This window comes from Hyperoodon ampullatus, assembly GCF_949752795.1.
Source record: "Hyperoodon ampullatus genome assembly, chromosome: 16".
NCBI classification, from domain to species: domain Eukaryota; kingdom Metazoa; phylum Chordata; class Mammalia; order Artiodactyla; family Ziphiidae; genus Hyperoodon; species Hyperoodon ampullatus.
Window position 1 is genome coordinate 25,706,473 of NC_136929.1, and position 23,716 is coordinate 25,730,188.

Sequence of the window (23,716 nt, forward strand, 5' to 3'; positions counted from 1 at the left end):
ATATTCTAGTGAAACCCATTTGGAGGTCAAAATGATTCATAAAGGCTTTTTCTTTGTCTCTTTCCCACCTATAACAAGAGTTTTCTTCATGGTGCCCTTCTGTCTTAACTAGTTGTTAATCACATTATATATTTGTCTACATAATCTATTTTCACAGTCAGTAATATTATCTATTCCTTAGAACTTCAATGAGGATGGCACACCAACACTGTGAGCAACATACCACCAATGTTCCAACTGCTTTATTCTATGCCCAGCTGATAAAAAACCTCCACAAACTTTCCACAAACAACTCTGAGAAAATGCTCATTAAGCACTCAGCATAGCAGCAGTAAGCTACTGTGGCAATAACTGTTGTATCGGTCACCATTCTTCCACTGCGGCCCTACATATAAAGCATAGACAGTGCTTCCTCTATCCAAACTAAACTTTAGAAAGCAGATACATTCACATTATCTAACTGTTATATGGTAGGAAAGTGCAAAAATGATAGGGACTTGTCACAAGGGCATACGAGCAGATAGTCAAATCTGGGATGATCTGAGCCTCAAAATGATGACAGTATGAGATTATAATCAATAGAATAAAATTAAAATCCATGAATTCATACTAATATAAATGAATAAATAAACTGGAGGCTACAGGAGTTCTTCCTTATAGAATCCTACATAATAAATGCAGAAGAAATGACAGAATTAGGAAATCACCATTTGACAACCATCGTTATAACTCTTTCAGGTAATCATAAACAATGAGTTCTAACACCAATGCGTGAAAGTATAATTTTTTATACTTTTTTATACTTTTAAGTATAATTTTTTAAAGAATCTTTGTGGGGTATACTATAAAATAACTGATATGAATTTTCCAAAACATTAATGTAATCCATGACAAATAAGATTAAAGAACTGTTCCAGCTTAAGGGAGACAAAAAGACACTAACTAAGCACAATAGCTAATCATGGACTAGATCCTAATCTAAAAATAAGTTTTTTCTTTTGCTATAAAAGACACTAGTAGGGAAGCTGGTAAAATATGTTTATAGATTACAGTATTGCATAAATGTCATTGATTCTGATAACTGCACAATAGTTTGTAAAAGTATGTCATTTTTAGAAAATATACACTGAAATATTTAGATGTGAAGGGATAACATGTCTGCCACTCATTTTCAAATGCTTCAGAAAAAAATATAGCGTATGTGTATATATACACATATATACAAAGAAAATATCACAAAGCATATGTGATAAAACGTCAATATTTGAGGAGACTGGGTGAATGGTGTACAGGAAATCTGTGTACTATTTTTTCCACACTTTATTGTAAGTCTAAAATTAAAATTATTTTAAAATAAAGTTAAAAAAACAAAATGCTATATAGCAAGAAAATAGAAAAGAAAATACGTTGTATTAACAAACAGATTAACTTAAAACTCTACAATCCCAGCTTCTAACTTCCACTCTATCACTAGAGACCTATATGATCATTAAAAACCTCTACACCTCAGTCAGTTTACAAAATGATTTCTCTACATTTAATCAAAATCCTAGTTTCCCTGGATGGCACTACATCCTACAAAAGCCTCTCAAACACGAAATGTTAATCCTCACACACACACCCCCACCTGATCTGGAAACAAGAAGACAAAGAAAATGTTCTTGGATACAGCCAATGCCAGATCAAGAGCCTTTCTTGAAATTCACACTGTCTATACAGCCTGCCAGACTTTCTCTCATCCTGTTCTTAGTATTTACTAAATTTACTTAGTATTTACTAAATCATTCCCCAGTGAGTAAAACTTACAAGCCAGCCCCCTACCTCCAATATCATCTCCTCTACCTTAATTTCTACTATAATACAAGACAGCTAAACCAATTTAACACTTCAGCTATGAAACAGGAAGCAATAATATGCAAAGTTGAATGGTCTAGTAACTCCATCAGTTCTCTGCTTCTCTGACCTGAGAGTCATCTAGAACTGCTTCTACTAGAAACTACTAGATTTCTACCTCTTAATTCCTGGTCACAACCTCCTGCCCTTTTTCACTCCCTTACTTCCACTAAGTCTATTCCTTGGGCCCTCCATTTGCTGCCACCTGGTTTACTTTCCATCCTACGTAGCCTGGACGATACAGTGAAAAATTTGCATGACACTCACCCTCAATTTCCTAGTTCCCATATCCTCTGCCACAGCTACCCCACCGACACCCAATTTGGGGTGAGTCTGTCTACCATCTCCTGGTAGAAGGAGAGAAGCAAATTCCGTAACTGTATAGACGGGCGCCAAGTACAAATTTAGTTTCCAATTCCAGCAGGGCCATCAGAACTAGTCATCACCATGGCAGGCGTTTCAGCTCCGCCACTCTTCCAGCCCCCGCTTCCAACCATGGAACTCTCAGTCCAAATCTTTGCCTCCTACTTCTCAGAGGAAAGCAGCATTTCAAGCAAAAACTCCTTCAGTTTCTCTCCCCTGAAGCTCTAAATTTAGCATACGGCTTCCATTTGTATTCTTTACTCCTAAATGCCAAATAACTGTACAGAGAAGATCCTGCCTCTCAAAGGATTGTTTATTTGTTTTCTCTTTATGATATGTCTCTCCTTTCTCTTCTCTACTAACTTCTTTCTCTCTGCCCACATGTATATTTTATTCACACCATACTTAGAAAAACCCTGCCCCCAGCTAAAATTTAAATTTTTATCTTGTGCTTTTTGAACTATTTCCATCTCGTCCTTCTTTTCCTTCAATGACAAACATCCTAGAAGAAGAAAAAAAAAAAATCTGTGCACTTCTAATTCCCATTTCCTACCCAATCCATTACCATCTGGCTTTCACTCAAACAGCTCTTACTAAGAACAATGACCTTCTTTCTAATTGTTAGATCCAAAAACCTACTCATCCTATCAAAAATCTTGAATACAGTCGTCCCCGGATATCCTGGTATTTATTCCAGGACCCTCCACTCCCACCCTGCAGATACTGAAGGCCCACAGGTGCTCAGATCCCTATATAAAATGGCATAGTACAGTCTGTTCTCCATATCCGCAGATTTCAGAACCCAAGAATACGGAGGGTATGGTGTACATTCAACACAGTTGAGTGTAGTTCTAATTGGTTTTTCTTTAGCTGCCAGCGAAGTATTCCCTCTGGTTTTCCTCCTACCTTTTTTTTTTAAGATTTATTTTATTATTTATTTATTTATTTTATTTTTGGCTGCGTCAGGTTGTAGTTGCGGCACACGGGATCTTCATTGCAGGACGCGGGCTTCTCTCTAGTTGTGGCATGAGGGTTTTCTCTCTCTAGTTGTGGCGTGCGGGCTCCAGAGCGCGTGGGCTCTGTAGTTTGTGGCACGCAGGCTCTCTAGTTGAGGCATGCAAGCTCAGTAGTTGTGGCGCGTGGGCTTAGTTGTCACGCGGCATGGGGGATCTTAGTTCCCTGACCAGGAATCAAAACTGCGTCCCCTACATTGTAAGGATTCTTTACCACTGGACCACCAAGGAAGTCCCTGGTTTTCCTCCTACCTTTGACTATTCATTGTTTCTTTTGTAGGAGTCCTTACTTTCCTCTGCCAACTTTAAAGAGTCTTAGCAAAAACTGAATCCAGAGCTGTGGATACTGCCTCTTACACAGAGAGCAGACTGAAGCTCCAGTCTACGTCATTAATTAGTTTGATTTAGTTTCATTTGCAAAGGCATAAGGCAACTAATCCCATGTAATACTGGTAAAGTTATTATCACAAGCATTCATTTCTCGTTTAAAAAATTACTATAGTATACTGTCTGGTTTGATTTCACATTCTTTAAGATAATCAAGTAGTTGCTAAATGAAGAGAAGATAGTTTGATGCCAAAAAATCTAAATTTGAGTTATAGATATACCACCTCCTGTATAACTCTGAGTCTTCGAGCCTCATCTTCTTTCTGCAATTCATTCATTTTCATTCAGTCGGCCAGTTATCAGTCGCTCAACCAATGGTTACTAAATGGCTAATATGGTATGGGTGCAGGAAATCGGTGCAAATCCCAGCCCATCAGTCCCTAGAACTTCTAAATTCTAACAACTAGGAGTTCTGAGGCAAGGGCATAATACAGTATGACTAGAGCAGCAACAGGGGGAATAAAGAAAATAAAAGTTTGCATACTGTATCACAGGTAAACCAGGGAGCCAACACCAGCAAGGACCAGGCCTGAAATACCAACTTTCTTCAGAGTTAGTTTTGTTCTTTCCTCAGCAAACACAGAGAAGCTAAGAACAGAATCCTCAAGCAAAACTAAATATAGTAAAATCAATTACCAAGACATGCCGTTGTTGATTAGTCACCCAAGAAGCACAGAAAATGCCAAGATGCCATTGGCGGCAATAGTTAAAGGGTTCATCCATCGAAGTGTTACATGCCAAAGCAAACCCTCAAAAACTGGCTGATAAAAGTAAACACATAATCTGAATAATTTCATAATATCAAAAGCTAAATACACATACAAATACACACACACTCTCTCTCTCTCTCTCAAAAAGTTGACATTTATGTGCCTCTAAACTGATTTCTTTATCTCTGTATAAATACTTATTCTCATGTTACAATGGTCACTATAATGTCATATTTCTAAAGGTTCTTATCAATAAAAAAAGAAAAAAAAACACTGTTACACCAAGATTTTCCACACTTGACACGACTGACATTTTCTAGTAAAAATTTACACACACGTGAATTCATTACTGCATGGATTTGCACTAGGAGCAAAGATGCACAAGACAAAAATATGTTATAACTTGTGCCTTTGAAGAAACCAGAGTGAAAATACTATCCAGAGAAAAACTGCATAGGTGGTTCTTTATGGTGCTCAAATTCCAACTGTCAGCAAACCCATCTCAGCACACATAATAAAACGAATTTACCAAATAGTTTTGGAGGGAGAGAAACTCTGGTAAACTAAGTTTTTAACTTTACCTTTTGAAAGACTGGATTCTCCTTTAAAGAGAAGCCTTAAATGTTTTAGCATACTAAAACACTGATAAATGTTAGTATGCTTAATGTTTTAGCACACTAAACATTGATAAAAGAGGACTTAAAATATTTCATTACATACTACAGTAATTTTGCTTTTAATTAATAAGTCAATGAAAAGCACTATGTAGGAATATATCATGTACCAATAAGCAAACTAACAAAATACTGGCACGAATAGTTCTGAGACTATCCTCAACCACCTACGTTGAACTAAGGATGTGAAGCATACTGGTTAAGTACAAAGGCTTCGGAATCAACTTTTTAAGACTCAAATCTAGACGCCAGCACTTACCAACTCTGTGACCTGCTTGGACCTCATTTTTATCATCTACAAAATGGAGTCTATTTTCTTACAGGGCTTTCACAAGGATTACAAAAAATAACACCTATAAATACTTAGAATAATGCCTGACATAGTATAGGACCAATAAATGTTACTTTAAAAAAACAAAGACACTTTATGTATAGCATCTATTCTAGTTTCTACAACAATCCTCTGAGGTGAGTATGGCTGAACAAACTTTAAATAACTGAACTGACACACCTAGTTAGGGGCAAAGACAGGATTCAAATTCAGATTTTACTGTCTCTAAATTCAGACTCTTTCTATGTCAAGATGCCTCCAAAAAAAATTCACAGGTAGTAATCTACCCTTCCACAGGATTACCCTTACGAGTATTTCTGATGCTGATTCAAGTACACACACACACATACACTACACACACCTTTGAATCTACCCATCTACTTCTCTTCAATGCCACTAATTATCTAATCCAAGCCACCATTATCGCTTACCTAACTATTGCCATAGCTTCCTAACTAAATGGCAGACCCTGACATTTGGGAGGTCCCCAATGAAAAGGCTGGCTCACCAAGAAATGACACAAGCCTCGATTAACAAGTCAAAAACACACAAACACAGCTTATAGAATATAAATAAGCAAAGAAAGAACACCCAAATTTAAAGAAAACCTCCAACATGAAAGAAAAACAAAACAAAAATGTTAGAAGGAAAGTTAATACAGGGAGTAGAAAAACAAAAACCTCAAAAATCTTTAGTTGGCTCAAGTTCCAGCATGGCAGTATAAGCCCCCTACAGTCCAACCCTCCCACTGACAGCCACTATAAACTTGAACAAAATATGAAAAACAACTATCTGAGCATTCTGAACATTAAGGAAAATAGGGATTTGGAGGGAAATTAAACCTTGGAGAAGCAACCTGCACAAAGAGTTTTCCCTTTTTGTTCTTTTTGCAGCTTTGCTGCAAGGCAGAACCATAGTTGTGGAGAGGCACCTTGTCTTGGGCTACTAAAACCTCAGTAGAACCCTTGCTATTTCTAGCCAGAGGAAGCATGGAACAAATGGAGCCCAGGCAGGCCAGAAAGTGAGGGGAAATTACTACCCCTTGAACCATGCATGTGTAGGACTTAACTAAAACAGATGAGTAAAGGCCTAAGGAATTAACCTTAGATCTGAACCACTGCACACAGAATGGGAGACAGTATTTAAATCTTCCAGAGTACCATAGCAAAATGCTCAGAAGATCCAGGATAAAATCCAAAATTACCAGAAATACAAAATACTAGGAAATATAAATCACTCTACAGGGAAAAGACAATCAAGAGATGCCAATTCTAGGATGATTCAGATTACTGTTACCATACAAAGATTTTAAAGCTGCTATTACAACTATGTTCTGGGAAGTAAAGCAATATTACCCTGAAATCAATGAAATGGCAGGGAATCTCAGCAGGTAAATAGAAAACAAAAAATTGAACCAAATAAAAACTTTAGACTGGAAAAATAAAATACATGAAATAAAAAATTCACTGTGTGGGATCCATAGCACAATGAAGATAGAGGAACTAGAAAGCGAATTTAAATTGACAGAATTTATCCATTCTAAAGAAGAGAAAAGAAAAAGGATTGAAAAAATAAATAAGCTAACAAACAAATAGAGCCACAGGGACTCTAAACCTTTAAAAGGTCTAGAAAACATGTCATTTGAGACTCAGAGGAAATAACAGACTGCAGCAGGAAAAAAAAAAAAACTGAAGAAATAATATCCATAACTCTTCAAAGTAGTGAAAGGAGTAAATTTACAAATTCAACCTCAGTGAGGCTAAAACAGAACAAATTCAAAGAACACTACACCTAGACACATCATAATAATAGAACTTCTAAAAATCAAGATAAAGAAGAGTTATTGGAGCAGCCTGAAAAACCAATATATATTACATACAGAGAAACAATGATTCAAATAACTACAGATTCCTCATCAGAAACCATGGTCATCATAATAAAATGGAACAAAACCTTAAAGGGCTGAAAGAAAAAAAAAACTCAGCCAAGAATTCTACACCCAAAATATGTATCTATAGGGGAGATCCCTGGTGGCCTAATGGTTAGGATTCCACGCTTTCACTGCCGCGGCCTGGGTTCAATCCCTGGTTGGGGAACTGAGATTCCAAAGCTACGCAGCACAGTACCGCCCCACAAAACAAAAAATCTAATACTTCAGGAATGAAGGTAAAATAAAGACATTTCGAATAAAAGAAAGAAAATTGATTAGAGTTGATCTGCACTTTAAGGAATGATAAAGGAAGTCCTTTAGACTGAAAAAAAATTGACAGTAAAGAAAAACTTGTTTCTTCAGGAATGAAGAGAGAGCATAGGGAATGGTAAACGTCTAAGTACACATAAAAGATTCTTTTTTCCTCATAAATTTTTTAAAATATGTGTTACTATTTAAAACAAAAATGATAACATTTGTTGGGGATTTCAGTGAATGTACAGGTAATACATATAACAACTATAGCGTCAAGTTTGGCAGGGGGAAGGGCGTACACAGTATACAGTCACAAAGTTCTACTTTTTACATGAAGTCATATGACATTAATGTTAAACATATATGTATATACATATACCTAACTTTTCACTGGTTATTATAATCTTAGAGCAAGCACAAAAATAATAATATTAACATTAATAATTGATAAATAACAATATTATTAATATTAATAAATAATAATAATATAAAGAGGAATAGCTTAAAAAAGCAATACAAATTTTGAAAAGGCAACTAAAACAATTATTTTGATCAAGTGATCCAAAACGCAGAAAAGGATGAAAAGAGGGAAAAAAAAAAAAAAAGAGAGAGGACAAACAGAAGGCAAATAATACAGCAGTAGAAGTAAACTAACCATACCAATAATTACATTAAATACAAACACTCCAGTTAAAAGGCAGAAGCTGTCAGAGTGAATAAAAAAGCAAAATCCAACTATATGCCACCAACAAAAGGCACACGTTAAGAACTCAGGTTGAAAGTAAACAGAAAAAGATATGCCATGCAAAAAATAAGAAGGGAAATTTAAAAAAATAAGACAGGAATGGCTATATTAATATCAAATAAAACAAACTTGAAGACAAAGAGCACTGCCAGAGATAAAGAGGGGCATTTCATAACAATCTCAGAATGTAGGAAGCAAGAAATTGAGATAATTAAAGGGAGATAGACAACTCCATCACCACAGCAGATTTTAACACCCCCCTTGCTTAGCAACTAGTAGAATAACACAAAAACAAAAATCAGCAAGGAATTTCCTGGCAGTCCAGTGGTTAGGACTCAGCACTGTCACTGGCAGGGCCCGGGTTCAATCCCTGGTCAGGGAACTAAGATCCTGCAAGCCGTGTGATGTGGCCAAAAACAACAACAACAAAAACAAACAAACAAAAACAAAAATCAGTAAAGACACAGAAGATTGGAACAATACTCTGAACCACCTTGATCTGACATTTATACAACACTATATCCAACAACTCAAGAATATACATTCTTTTCAAGTGCACATAATACATCACCAAGATAATATACCGGTCCATAAAACAAGTCTCAATAAATTTAAAAGGAATGAGACCATACTGAGTGCGGTCTCTTACCACACAAAAAAATTAAATTAGAAAATTTTTAAAAGATATACAAGAAAATCCCAAATAAATGGAAATCAAATGGAATTCAAGAAATAGCTGATCCAACATAGTAAAGTGATGAAGGGAAGTCTCAGTATGACAGCTGTGTACTAGGCCTAGAGAACAAATACTACAGATAGAAACAGGAGGATGGAGGGCTCTAGGAAGAATGTCTTCAAAGAACAAAATAAAGGAACTAATACTTATCCAGTGCATGTGACCGTGCAAAAAAAAAAACGTAGCTGAAAAAGCAAATTCTGAAAAATGACCATAGGATCTGCAAAGAATTAAACAACAGATACACAAGGGGGTGGGGGAGGGATAAATTAGGAGTTTGGGATTAACATACACACACTACTATATGTAAAATAGGTAAACAACAAGGACCTACTGTATAGCACATGGAACTATACTCAGTATCCTGATATATATATATATATATATATCAATATACTCAATATCCTGATATATATATATCAATATATATTTTCTATACACTTGAAACTAACACAACATGGTAAATTAACTATGCCTCAATAAAAATTTAAAAATTTAAAAATAAAGAAATAAAAGTCATAAAATATAAACATTAATTATCAATTTAACCAAATATTAGGAGCTTTTCATACACTTAATCCTCACAATAATTCTATGAGGGAAGTACCTATACTATCCTTACTTTATAGATGAGGAAGCTATGGCAGAGAGAGGTTAAGTAATCAGCCCAGGGTTACAGTGCTTGTAAGTGAGAAGCCAAGATTTGAAACTACCAGGCTCATCCTATACCATCCGTGCTCCTCATGTCTGGCATCGCTGTCAATTAAAGAAAGTTAACTATGATGAAAGTTCTGTTTCCCAGGAACTTTTAACTCAGCTGACATGTTTACAAGTAATAGAATAAAATTTGTCCTCCAAGCTTTGCTGCATAACCTTAAGCAGAACCTCCCTCAGGCAGTCTTCTGTAAAATGAGACGGTTGAAGAAAATGATCACTAACTACTTCCACAATATCTGGAAACAATTTATTTTCCTTTTTCCATAAGTAAACCAAATAACCTACCCATGGTTAATTATCTGGCAAATGCAAGTCACCAGTCAGATGAGGAATTATGTAAAACTACCAGAATTCATCTAAATAGGTTTCTCAGCACTATTCTAAAAGCAAAGTACATACCCTAATTATGGATATGCAGAATATCAACATGTATGGGCTGGGCAACATATTGTTACTTTTACATAAGAGAACTCTGGAAAACTGTTCACTATAAATCTATCAGTAATCGCATGGATACACTTGAAATAATTCGAAACGGCATTCATTTATTTCTTCAGTAAGTATTTACAAGGCACTAGACAATGGGCCCAGAACTACACTGTATACTATTATAAACAAGACAGACCTAAGCCCTGCTTCCCATTGAGTCTACAAAATACATACCATGGAATAAGAACTATGATAGGGATAAGTGCACAGTGTTAAAAGAATACACTGAACTTGGTAAAAAAGGGAAGAAATGGAGACGGTGAGGGAAGGTTTTCTGGAGAAAAGAACAACTGAACAGATTTGAATAAAGAACAGAAGTTCATCCTGGAGGAAGCAGAACGAAAAGAAAAAAGGGGAATCATATGTTCAAAAGCCAGAGGAGTCCAAAGGCAAGGGAGAGCGTGGTCGGGAGTGGCGCCTGGAGAGGAGCGGGGCAAGAGAACAGAAGTATTACAGGTTACAGTTCAAAACACGGCACGCGTGCAGGGCAGTAACAAAGTAAGCAAGGTGAGGTTAGCGGAGGCTCATGTTCTCTAAGGTTACAAACAAAAACTTAAAAGGGTCTCAAGTGTTATTTCAAGTGTTAATCTTTCCCCTTGTGGGGAAATCACAGCAAAAGTCATGCTGATATAAATGAATGCTCTACCCAAACGAGAACAAATGTTCTCTAAACTGTTGGATTTCTTCAGTCTAACAGCCAACAGGCTACAAGTCCTATGAGCCTCAAAATTAGTAAAGAAGTAAAACTATCCGGTTTATTTCCTTATTCTCAAAGCCTCTGCCAAATAGCACAATTTCTTTACATAATGTAACGGGTAAGCCTGGAGAAACATCATAGACAAACTAAACCACAGCACATTTCTAAACTTTTAAAATACTAAATCGCTGATATTCAAATCTTAAGAGTCAAAACCTTGAAATAATCTGATAGTAAATCTTAGACTACTTGCAGTATTTCCCAACTTGCACTTGGCATGTCTTTAACAAGAATTTTACCTACACCTTAATTCCAGCTAAGTGATCAAACTTTTGGAAGAAACCATAACAACATGGCATGAAAACATAGAGGATGATTTATATAAACAAATGGTAGATAGGCTAGCCTTAATTACAAGGATCTTTTGAGTAAATTTACATTTAATAAAGTCAGCAGAATGTATTCCATAGTTATTTAAATTTAAGTCAGGCCTACACATGTAGAATATGTATAAAATTCTAAAATAATATATTATTTATACACATATAATGAGACAGTGTTGTAGCATGTAGGTGTGACATTAAGGAAAGAATAAAAAGAAAATAGTCTCTAAGTAGTCAACATAAAGCAGATGAGAAAAATCAAAGCAGTACCCACAACTCCACAGTCAATGAAGGTACTAAGCAGGACCACTGCACATGGCTTCATGGGTTCCTTACTGAACACTATGGGGTCAATCATATATCACAAACAACCTGAGAGAGCCCAAGTCTCAGTAGCAAAAAAAAATGAATTCTTATAAAAATAAGTGTGTGTGGGCTTCCCTGGTGGCGCAGTGGTTGAGAGTCCACCTGCCGATGCAGGGGACGCGGGTTCGTGCCCCGGTCCGGGAGGATCCCATGTGCCACGGAGCGGCTGGGCCCGTGAGCCATGGCTGCTAAGCCTGCGCGTCCGGAGCCTGTGCTCCGCAACGGGAGAGGCCACGGCAGTGAGAGGCCCGCATACCGCAAAAAAAAAGTGTGTGTGTGTGTGTGTGTGTGTGTGTGTGTGTGTGTGTGTGTTTAGACAGAGAGAGAGGGAGAAGGGGAGAAGGAAGGAGGAGAGAGACACAGACACTGAGCAACATATGTTAAGCTGTAAGGTAATGCAAAACATGCACACACACACACACACACACACACACACACAATCTGAGAGAGCCCAAGTCTCAGTAGCAAAAAAAAAAAAAAAAAAAAAGAATTCTTATAAAAATAAGAGAATAAAATAACATAAGCAAGGTTTTGAGTCTATGGAATTGCTCTTGAGCTAGCACCACTCATTCAGTCATTCTTATCAAATACTTCCTAAGTGCCTACCATATGCCAGATACCGGAACATATAGCAGTGAACAAAACATACCTGTCCTCATGAAGCTTACACTCAGGGGAAAGAAGGAGGTAGGAATTAAACACGTCAAATATTTGAAAATATCAGGTGGTGATAAGTACTATGGGAAAAAATGAAGCAGGAACTGGGGCTAGGGAGTACTGTGAAGGGGGTATTGTGATTTTAAATGGCCTCAATGAGGTGACCACTCCAACAGAATGAAGATTCCATCAGACATGAGAAACTCGTCTTTGCTGTTCTCATAGGGAATTTTATACTCTAACTGGGGTCTCCACACCAATTCTAGTGATAGACCAAGTGCCTGCCTGATTACCAGGTACAAAAAGTAAGTGATGCAAAACAACCTTTACCATGTTCCTAAGGGTTTATTTCAAGACTCGGTGAAATAAAAATTTGTCAGAAGCATCCTGCAACAGGCCCAAACTTAAGGCCTTTATGAGGTGCATTCCTCTTTCATCTACACCAGGGGTGGGCAAATTACAGCTAGCAGGCCAAATCCAGCCCACCATCTGTTTCTGTAAATGAAGTTTTATTAGAACACAGCCATGTTAACTTGTTTACATATTAAGTACGGATACTTTTGCACTAAAGCAGCAGATCTGGCACACAGCTGTGACACAGACCACATGACCTGGAAAGCCTAAAATGTTTACTATCTGGTCCTTTACCAGAAAGTTTGCTGACCCCTGGTTCTAGATCGTCACCACCACTACTACCACCGTCATAGTGAGATTCCTTTCAGGGCCCTCTTCACGAACACATGGCCAGTGCAGTCACATGGAACCTTGCCTCAGGAGGGCCTCATGCTTGGGGTTTAATGCTCTATGGTCACCTTTAAGTTCTTAATAATTTTATCTTTGAATCCAAGTTTTATAAGTGAACTCCAATGGGACAAAAGAGCATGTGCCAGGGACCTGGTGCCTCAGCTCACAGGCAGTCTGCCTCCCCAGGAAAGATTCTCAGGCAGCTGAGCGCCCTGGCTCACCTCAACCCACCACCTCATGACTAGGAGTACAGCAAGGTGGTAGCTATGCCCATCCCAGGCTGGCGTCACCATGATACATTCACGAGCAAAGCAGTATCTAGCAAGTCCTGGCATGGAGGCTGCAATCCCTTGGGGGTGCTGTGGGCTAAGAAGGCAGGCCCGTCGGAAGTGGAGACTGGCTTTCCTACCCAAGGCCAGGACCCCACGTTTTCATCTGGCAATGCACCTTGCAAGGTATGTAACCGGACTTGACTGCTTTCACGAAACAAAAATTACAAACAAGAGTTCCATCCTTCTATCAAATCTATCATAAAATTGATTTCTTTGTTTTGTCCCATTCCCCTGAGCCATCTCCCTTCACCTTGCTCTAGGCACACAGCTCTCTTCTTATTTCTTAAACCAACAAGCTCATTTGCACCACAGGCCCTTTTCACACCTAAAATACTCATCAGCTAGAACATTTCAATCAAGTCTTGGCCTGAGTGTCACACCTGCAGAGTGGACAGAGTTTCCTAATAATCCTGATTCCAATCCACTGAGGAGTCAAACCCACTGGTGAGGCATCCCATCTCCAAAGATGCCACCATCAATTTTGTGCCTCCATGTATGTGTACTGCCTCTCCCTCATTGGGAAATGGAGTTTATTTCCCCTCCTTATGAACCTGGGCTGGGTTTATGGCTGCTTTAACCAACAGAATGCAGCAGAAATGACATTCTGGAGTTCTAAGCTGAAGCCTTAAGAGGAATGGCAGCTTCCTCTTCCTTCTGTGATGTGAAAGGCCAAGGTCACACTGAGAGGGCACATGAAGAGGACACACAGAGAACTGAAATGATCAACATTCAACTCACTCAAAAAATAAGAAGAAGAAGAAGAAGATGGACTGACAGATATATGATAACACAGATGCAACAAAATGTTGGGAATTGTAGACCCTACAACTGGTATATGGAAGTTAACTGTGCAATTCTTTCAACTTCTGTATATATTTGAAAGTTTTTTGTTTTGTTTTGTTTTTGGCTGTGTTGTGCAGCTTGTGGGATCTTAGTTCCCAGACCAGGGATCGAACCCGTGCCCCCTGCGGTGGAAGTGCAGAGTCCTAACCACTGGACCACCAGTGAATTCCCTGAACAGAACCGCTCTGCTGAACAGAGCCAAACCAAGGAATCTTGAAACATAATAAAATGCTTGTGTTTTGAGTAGTTTGTTACAAAGCAATATAAAACTAAAACACCAAGATTTGAATACCAGATCCATCACACCTAGATCCACACACATGCCTGTATATATTTAACCTCTTTATGTCTCATTTTTTTCATCTGCAAAATGAAGATCATAACATTATCTATCTCACAGAATTATTCTAAGGAATAAATGTGCTCATGTGTGTAAAGCACATAGCAGAGTTCTCAGCATATTCCTGACATAATGCAAAAAGATATTATTCTATTATTGCTATTTTATTATTGATAAAATGTATTATTTATACCATCATCCTGCTTTACCTTCTTTAAACCATCTATTACTATCTGAAATTATGCTCACTTATTTATCTGCCTCCCCTCCACCAAAGTATGAGCCATGAGACACGAACTTAACTGTCTTGTTCACCAGCACCTAAAACAGAATTTGACTGACAGAGATACTTTATAAATTAATAATGAGTTATAGGACCTCAGTTTCACAGTTAATCAATAATGATATCTAAAAACTGCTCCCATACCTTATCTTAAGTATAAATCTGACAAGAGGCACTCAAAACACAAGATACACACATAAACTATCTATAATATGTTATTTTCAGGATATAATTCCAATGCATTTACTTGTTACTGCACAAATACTACACCATTATTGGATCATGTACACTCAAATATGCCTAAGTGATGGCTAGCATCTGACTCAGCACCGTTCAGGTGTTCTAAAGTAGCTTACTCGTTTGTATAATTTTTTAAAAATGAACTGTACTCAATCAAACTAACAATTACTATTGCTACATGCACAGAAACAGCCAGAGAAACTTCCATGTGGGGTCCATTCAAAACCAAATTACCCTGGCAACACAAATTAACATAATACTAATCTTCAAGCTATGGAAACTTGGTTTTAAACACATCTGAGAGTGAATTTCCTCAGTTACAGTATTTTAAAATCTATATTAAAGATGAAATAAGAATCAGACATTCACAGAACCCTGAAGCACCTCTGAGGAAAAGCAGCAGTCTAGAAGGTACACAAAGACACACAAAAACACAACTCAGTATAACAAGTTCTCTAATACTGTGATCCTCAACTTTTCCTCTGCCGTGATGTAGAGATGACAGATGCAAGAAACTCACCCTGCCTCCCTCTTCCAATTATAATTTCGTAGGAGTTTTTACATCTAGGAACAGGATTTTATAAGGCAAACAAACCACAGGGGTGTGGTACAGAACTTTAGGTGAGAAATAAACACATGTAAAGTCAGGGAAGTAAGTAAGAGAGAAGACATTATAGTTGAAGCTAGTAATAAGTATGTCCTGATGAACTCCAGCAGTTAGTGCATAAAAATTAAGGCAGGCAGGGGGGCGGGGAGGAGGAGGGCGGGATTGCTAAGATGTGTATAGGTATGGAAAGGTCCATTCAAGGAACTTGTATGTTAAGAACAGACATTTATACTTCAAAATCCAATAAGCCTGGGCTTCCCCGGTGGCGCAGTGGTTAAGAATCTGCCTGCCAATGCAGGGGACATGGGTTCGAGCCCTGCTCCGGGAAGATCCCACATGCCATGAAGCAACTAAGTCCGCGAGCCACAACTACTGAGCCCATGTGCCACAACTACTGAAGCCCGTGCACCTAGGGCCCGTGCTCTGCAACAAAAGAAACCACTGCAATGAGAGGCCCACACACAGCAACGAAGAGTAGCCCCGGCTCGCCGCAACAAGAGAAAGCCCACGCGCAGCAACAAAGACCCAACACAGCCAAAAATAAATAAATTTATTTAAAAAAAATCCAATAAGCCCACCAGAATGGCTAAAATTAAAAAGTCTGAAACACCAAACTTTTGGCAAGGTGGTGAAGCAGCCAAAGCTTCCATACATTGTTTGTCTAAGTGTAAAATGGTACACTTGGAAATGGTACACAGACTTGGAAAAAAGTCTGGTGGTTTCTCATAAAATTAAGCATACGCCTACCCTATTACCCAGTAATTCTACCAAAGAGAAATGAAAACGTACGCCCACAAAAAGATTTGCACAAGAATATTCCCAACCACTTTGTCCGTAATAGGCAAAAACCGGAAACAACCTAAATGTCTATCAACAGAGCAATGGATAAACAAACTGTCCTATATTCGTACAATTTATACAATGAAATACTATTCAACAATAAAAAGGGATGCACTACTGATACACACAATAACAGGATCGATCTCCTAAACTTCTTGCAGAGTGAAAGAAGCTTTGTAGACTCTATGCTGTATGATTCTAGAATAGGCAAAGCTCATTCGAAGTGAAAAACAAAAACGAAACAGTATAGCGATCACCTGGTGGGTAGGAATCAACAGGGAAGGGTCATGAGTGAACTTTCTAGGGTGACAGTAATGTTCTTTCCCAGTGGTCAGGAAACTTTCTCTGTAAAGGGCAGAAGAGCATATATTTCAGGCTTTCTGGGCTCTGCGTCAAATACCCAATTCTGCCACTGTAAATGAATGGCACGGCTGTGCTACCATAAGACTTTATTTACAAAACAAGAGTTAGAATGTAGTTTGTTGATCCCTGCTCTATATTTCAAAAGTGATTTGGGTTACACAGATGTATGTAATTGTCAAAACTCATCTAATTGGCCATGGAAGATATGTGCATTTCACTATATGTCACTTTTATCCTAAAGGAAAAAAACCATAAAGAAATATTGAACTCTAGGCTAATGATAAGCATGTGGTTGGCAGTGAGGTACACTGATATCTGCAACTTATTTTGAAAGCTCAAAAAATAAGATGGAGGGGCTTCCCTGGTGGCGCAGTGGTTGAGAGTCTGCCTGTCAATGCAGGGGACACGGGTTCGAGCCCTGGTCTGGGAGGATCCCACATGCCACAGAGCAACTGGGCCTGTGAGCCACAACTACTGAGCCTGCGCGTCTGGAGCCTGTGCTCCGCAACAAGAGAGGCCGCGACAGTGAGAGGCCCGCGCACCGCGATGAAGAGTGGCCCCCGCTTGCCGCAACTAGAGAAAGCCCTCGCACAGAAACGAAGACCCAACACAGCCAAAAATAAATAAATAAATAAATAAATAAATAAATAAATAAACTCAAAAAATAATAATAATAAGATGAATTGACAGATATATGATAACACAGATGCAACAAAATGTTGGGAATTGAAGACCCTACAACTGGTATATGGTATATGGAAGTTAACTGTGCAATTCTTTCAACTTCTGTATATATCTGAAAGTTTTTTGTTTTGCTTTGTTTTTGCCTGCATTGTGCGGCTTGTGGGATCTTAGTTCCCAGACCAGGGATCGAACCCGTGCCCCCTGCGGTGGAAGTGCAGAGTCCTAACCACTGGACCACCAGTGAATTCCCTGAAAGTTTTAACGTTAAAGGGGAGGGAGGATATTCAATAAGAGGCCACTGAAGATTTTTAAGCGAAGAAATGAAAATCAAATTTATATTCTACAAATACAATTTATGTAGCACAAACAATACACAGAAGGATGGTCAGATGAAGGAAGAAAGCACTAAGCAAGCTATTACAATAGTCCATGCCATAGAAGGTATCAACATTTGAGGAGTAAGTACAAAGTGAGTTCATGCAGAGAAGGAAAGTCAGGGGAGTGAAGAGTAGAAAGCTCCTTCATTTCAGGAACGAGGAAGGAGTTTCAAGGAGAAAGTTCACAATGTCAACGTAAAAGAACTGAAAAGTACCTATTAGATTAAGCAATGGACCTTGATGATGTAAAAGAAGATGTGTGGTAAGAATGTAAACCAGATAAAGGATATTGGTAAGTTCAAAGCAAACAAACAAGTGATGATCAAAGGAATCCAGCTGGGCCAAGAGAGGAAGGCAAAACTAGAGAGCAACAGTAAAGTAAAAGACTGAAATGCTTCTTTAAAATGGAAAACAAAAGTAAACAACTGCACCTAAAAATCACCATATACTATCTCATCCAGAAAATGCACTCTTGGGTAAGGCAGCCTGCTATGGGCCTGAGTGTCCCTGCACATTCTTGCTGAGTGTGAAAGAAGGTCAAGGTTACCACAGCATTTAACTGCCTCTCAGGGAGAGGTGAACTAGTTTGCTTGTTATTTGCTACAATGTTTGCAGCTTGCTAAAAAAAAAAAAAAAAAAAAAAAAAAGTGCTAGACCCTTGGTCCTGAGCTCCTTAGCTGTGATCCACCCTGTTCTTCCATTAGACCCATCACCCTCATGGGACCTGGTTACAAGGAAAACCAGCACAAATATGCTGATGTTCATGAGTCTGCAGGGCTGTGAGTAATAATGTCATTTGTTTCTGACCTGGGAGTCTCCTGTTTTTCTGCCAGCAACCATGAAACATTAACAGACTATCAGCTTGTAAACACGGTAAAATCAGATCTTAAGACTTTTCACTGCTCTTGACATGGACAACAAAGAACTAGTTGATATTCATGTTGCTAAATAAAACAAGAGACAAAAACATAGTCACTAGCAAAAACTGAAATATATACAATATTTTATAGTTTATTTACCTTACATTATTCATAATATTTATCATGTACCAGTCTCTACACTATGTTTTTTACTTACACTACATTATATAATTCTCATAATAATCCTAATGAGGTAGGTACTAATATGAGGAAACTGAGGCTTCAAGATGCTAGGTAACTAAGCCAAGGGCTCACAAATTGTAATCAGCACAACCTAAGTACAAGCCCAGATAACTTTAAAAGATGTGAGGGTTTTTGTTAACTATTAATAGTCAACCTCCTTCCCAGCTGATTTATCAAGGGCAACTCTAATTCATATATAACAGCAAAGTATCTATATCATCACAGTATGGATAGTTCATTATTTTTATAGAAAACTAACATTTTGGAAATGTTAATATAATCAAAGTTTTCTCTAAAAATCTGTGGTCAAGGTTTAGGAAGAGCTAGGTTAAACAAATCCAAATCACTGTCTTTACGGCAGAAGCTCTCATGGTTTTAAATATGCAAATGTATGTCTTTATATTCTAATATATATTATAAACCTTCTAAGACCATCTATTATCATCATTCTGAATGATACAGTTTGGGAAACTACTGCTACAATCCACAGTGCCAATTTAACTTATATACAGAATACCTCTGAAAGCTTAGTAGTCAGCTTGGTGGTTCACATACACAAAACCTTTAAAATGGAGAACATCAAAGTTAGAATGTGGCATAACAGCTCCAAGCCAAGTCACCTCCTTCATAGTTTGGCAACACTGCCCATTTCCTACCAGACAAAATTGAATTTCCCGTAACACAATGGAACTACCTGGCTTTTTCTGAAATTAGAAGGGTAACAAGTCAAGCCTTCTTGTATTTGTAGCTCTGTACATTGTTATCACTTAACAAAATCTGGACACTTTTAACAATGGAGGAGAAATCACAGAAAAAGTAGTTTCCACATAAAGCTTGTGCATTGGTTAATGGTAGTAAGTCATTCTAATGGTCCTAGGCATCACCGTTAACTTACCAATACAGAAAGCTAAAATTTAACTCTATGAACAAGTGGAAAATTAACATCGTACACCATTTCACCACCAAGCATGTCTTCCTGTCTCCTACTTAGTCAGCTCTAAACATTCAACAACTGAACCTGTTTATTTCTCCATTGTTATTAACCATTCCAGGGTTTTTTTAAAAAAACCAAAACTGAGCTAAAGTCAGCCACACAACAGTTGTGTTCATTATACAAGCCAGAGCTGTAGCTGTAGATTGGTCCCTAGCTTACTTGCAAACCAACTCAGATGCCTTTTTTTTTCCTTTGCCCTCTGCTCTGAAGGAATGCCTCCACCCATTCAAAGTCTATGTAGGACACATCTCCAGTAGTTTTGTTGTGGGGGGGGCATATACCTAGGTAAAGTTACTGATCAGGCCATTCTCAACAAAATTAAGAGTTACTCTAGACAGATGAAATTACCATGTAATTACACAGGAATTGGAATCAAAATCTGGACGTAAACTGTACTAAGATTTTCAAACACTTCACCTTACAAGGAAAACAAATTTATGTCCTACCTACTTTAAGCAAGAAGTATCTTTAGAAGGACAGATTTTTGCCCTCTGCTCTGAAGGAATGCCTCCACCCATCCAAAGTCTCTGTGGGACACATCTCCAGTTCGAGGGGGAAAAAAGGCAATAAAATATGATACTGTCGGGACTTCCCTGGTGGCGCAGTGGTTAAGAATCCGCTTGCCAATACAGGGGACACAGGTTCGAGCCCTGGTCCGAGAAGATACCACATTCTGCGGAGCAACTAAGCCCGTGCGCCACAGCTACTGAGCCTGCGCTTTAGAGCCGGTGAGCCACAACTACTGAACCCCGCGCGCCTAGAGCCCGTGCTCTGCAATAAGAGAAACCACTGCAATAAGAAGCCCGCGCACCGCAACAAAGCGTCCTGCTCGCCGCAACTAGAGAAAGCCTGCATGAAGGAACGAAGACCCAACGCAGCCAAAAATAAAATAAATAAATAAATAAATAAATTTATTTAAAAAAGAAAATAAAATGATACTGTCTACTTATTTTGAAAGGGGTTGTAGAGAAAAAGAAAACATCTTAAAGCTGACAGCAATTTCCAACATTTTGGTGTTAGGAATTCTTAAAAATAATAATCATAACTACTGAAAGCAAATATGACACTATAATAAATTACTTTAAGGCACAAATACGTCAATTAAAAATGTTTTGAGGGCTTCCCTGGTGGCGCAGTGGTTGAGAGTCGCCTGCCGATGCAGGGGACACGGGTTCGTGCCCCGGTCGGGAAGATCCCATATGCCGCGGAGCGGCTGGGTCCGTGAGCCAGGGCCGCTGAGCCTTCACCTCCGGAGCCTGTGCTCCGCAACGGGAAAGGCCACAACAGTGAGAGGCCCGCGTACAGCAAAAAAAAAAAAAAAAAAAAAAAAATGTTTTGAGCAGTGATTTGTATATGTGAACATGGTGGATTCTGATAAGCAAAACCCCCAAAGAGAAAAAATTCGAATCAGTTAACACCATTAAGGGAAACAAATAGCAACAGGAAAGAAAAGAGATTAGAGAAAAGAAATTCCACTGGTAAATGCAATGGGTATTCAATATTTACCTATTGCATTTTATTTTTACTAACATCTGCAAAAATAGGAATTAAAAAAAACCTTTAAAAAAAGCCTTAAAAAAAACCTCCAAAACAAACAAACAAACAAAAAACCACCAAATGTGTATACACTAGCAACTTGAAAAATGCCTTCCCAAACTGGCAACATTTTCCAAACCATTCCAAAAATACTGATAAATTTTCACAGAATTCAGAATATACATCATTTGGAGGTTTTACGGGATGTAAACCAGATGAAGTGGAAGCCTCCTGAGCTTTTATCTTAAAAAAAAAAATGCAAAATTACATACATTGGGTTTTCATCTTTCAGTAGCCTTTGCATTTGTCAAAATACACTTATTAATAGAAATTCTTTACTTCACAACTAAGTCTCTCCTGTGCAATTAGATCTGAAACATGAAATCTGCACTAACATATCTATATTTGTAAATTTCACAAACAGTACTATTAAATTGCATCATCGGTGCTCCATATTAACGTTTTTCTCCTCTCCCTCAGTAAATAGGTTTAACTAAATTTCCACCTCAAAGTTTACAGAATAACATGCTACCTAGCTGCAACGAAACAGTCAACTATTGCTGAGTCCATTTTTTAAATAAGGTTTACGTAGGAATCTCCAATGACACCACCGGAATTAGTATCAGAGAAAAAAAATATTAGAAAATTTGACACGGAAAACACAGAGGGGCACTTTTCACTCGTTTCAACATACAAAGGTTTATACGGTTAAGCTGGAAAACCTTGTATTTAAAGAAAATTTTTCAAACAAGATTAGCATTTTTTTAGTAAAACTTCCTGTTTCCCCTCCTACCAAAAAAAAAGTGATAGAAAACAGAATGCAATCACTTTTAATTCTAACAAAACAGAGAAGGACAAAATGACAAGGTTAACTAGAACTGAGAAACAAGTTCAGCCCCATGACTATTCTCTACCGTTGCACGATTTTTAAGCCCACATTTTCTTTCTTTTTTTTTTTTTTTTTTTTTTTACCAAATCCACTTCCCACCCTACGTAGGGCTTACACCTGCCTCCTCCCCACCGACTCCATCTATGACGGCGACACCTTCCCAGCAGGTATGTGAACTCATTTCCAGTATACAATCCACAGGAAAATCTCTGAAGTGACTGGGTCAGGGCATAACGAAATGATCGAGAAAGTGAGACATAAAACAGATACAAGTTTTAAAGGGAGGCGTAGGGGTGTCTAACAGCGGAGGGATGGGGACCTCGAAGGAGACTGGGGTCTGGAAAGAAAGGTCTCAAAGGAGCCACAGGCAGGCTCCATCCGAGAGGTGTGAAGGAAGCAAGGTCCTGCCAGAAGAGCCAAAAATAAATTAGCCAGCACGTCCATTCCGCGAATAACCCGAGGAAAGGGACTCTGGGGGCCTCGGCGGGGGGCAATCCCGGGGTCCTCGGCGGCGCAGGAGGCCCGGGCTGGGGCCAGAAACTCACCACCTGGTAGCGGCCAGTCCCCGGCTGGTGATGATCCATCCTGCCCGGCTCGGGATCCGGTTTCCGAGCGGGCGAGTGCCCTCGGCGCTCAGCCCCCTCGGTCACCCGGGTCGACGACGTCGTCGCCGCAGCGACCCTTCCGCCTCTGTTTATGCCGCCGCGGTCGCCCAGCCGGACCACCTCACTTCCCGTCACGGCCGCAGAAACCACCGAAACCTCCGCGTCGGCCGCAGCTCTGGGCCGAAGCTCCGGGGCGCCGCGAGCGCTACTGAGCATGCTCGGGATGGTCGCGCATGCTCGCTGGGTCCTCCGCCGTCCCATCCGCGTCGCGAGTTCGGGGGCGGTGGGAGGGCGGGTGGTTAGCTGGGTGGGAGGAGGTGGAAAAGTCAGGCAAGTCCCAGGGAGCAATCTAGGTTGTCAGCCTGTCCGGAGTGGGCGGTGGCAAAAGGATCAGGGGAAAAAATAGCACCGTCCTTGATTGGTCTTTTCGTTTGGACGGGTTTCGCGCAGGCACAGTCACAGCGCACAGATACAGATGTCCAGGAGAGGGGTGACGCACTCCTAGAGCACCTGAGGACAGGTCACCCTGTTGCCCAACACTTCCTCGTATTACTCACCCAGCCTAGGGCAAGGCACAGAGATCCGTCTCT

At 39.1% G+C, this 23,716-nt stretch overlaps 1 protein-coding gene across 1 annotated transcript in view; it reads right to left on the reverse strand.

Moving 5' to 3' along the window:
- NDFIP2 (Nedd4 family interacting protein 2) overlaps positions 1-23,387 on the reverse strand; it is a gene marked incomplete at its 5' end in the record, with an annotated part of 60,866 nt that extends 37,479 nt beyond the window's left edge. The window contains one exon of the mRNA XM_079721699.1: positions 23,067-23,387. Within this exon, the coding sequence (XP_079577825.1) occupies positions 23,067-23,387 (321 nt within the window). The remainder of the gene's footprint in view (positions 1-23,066) is intronic.
- Between the last annotated feature and the right edge of the window lie 329 nt (positions 23,388-23,716).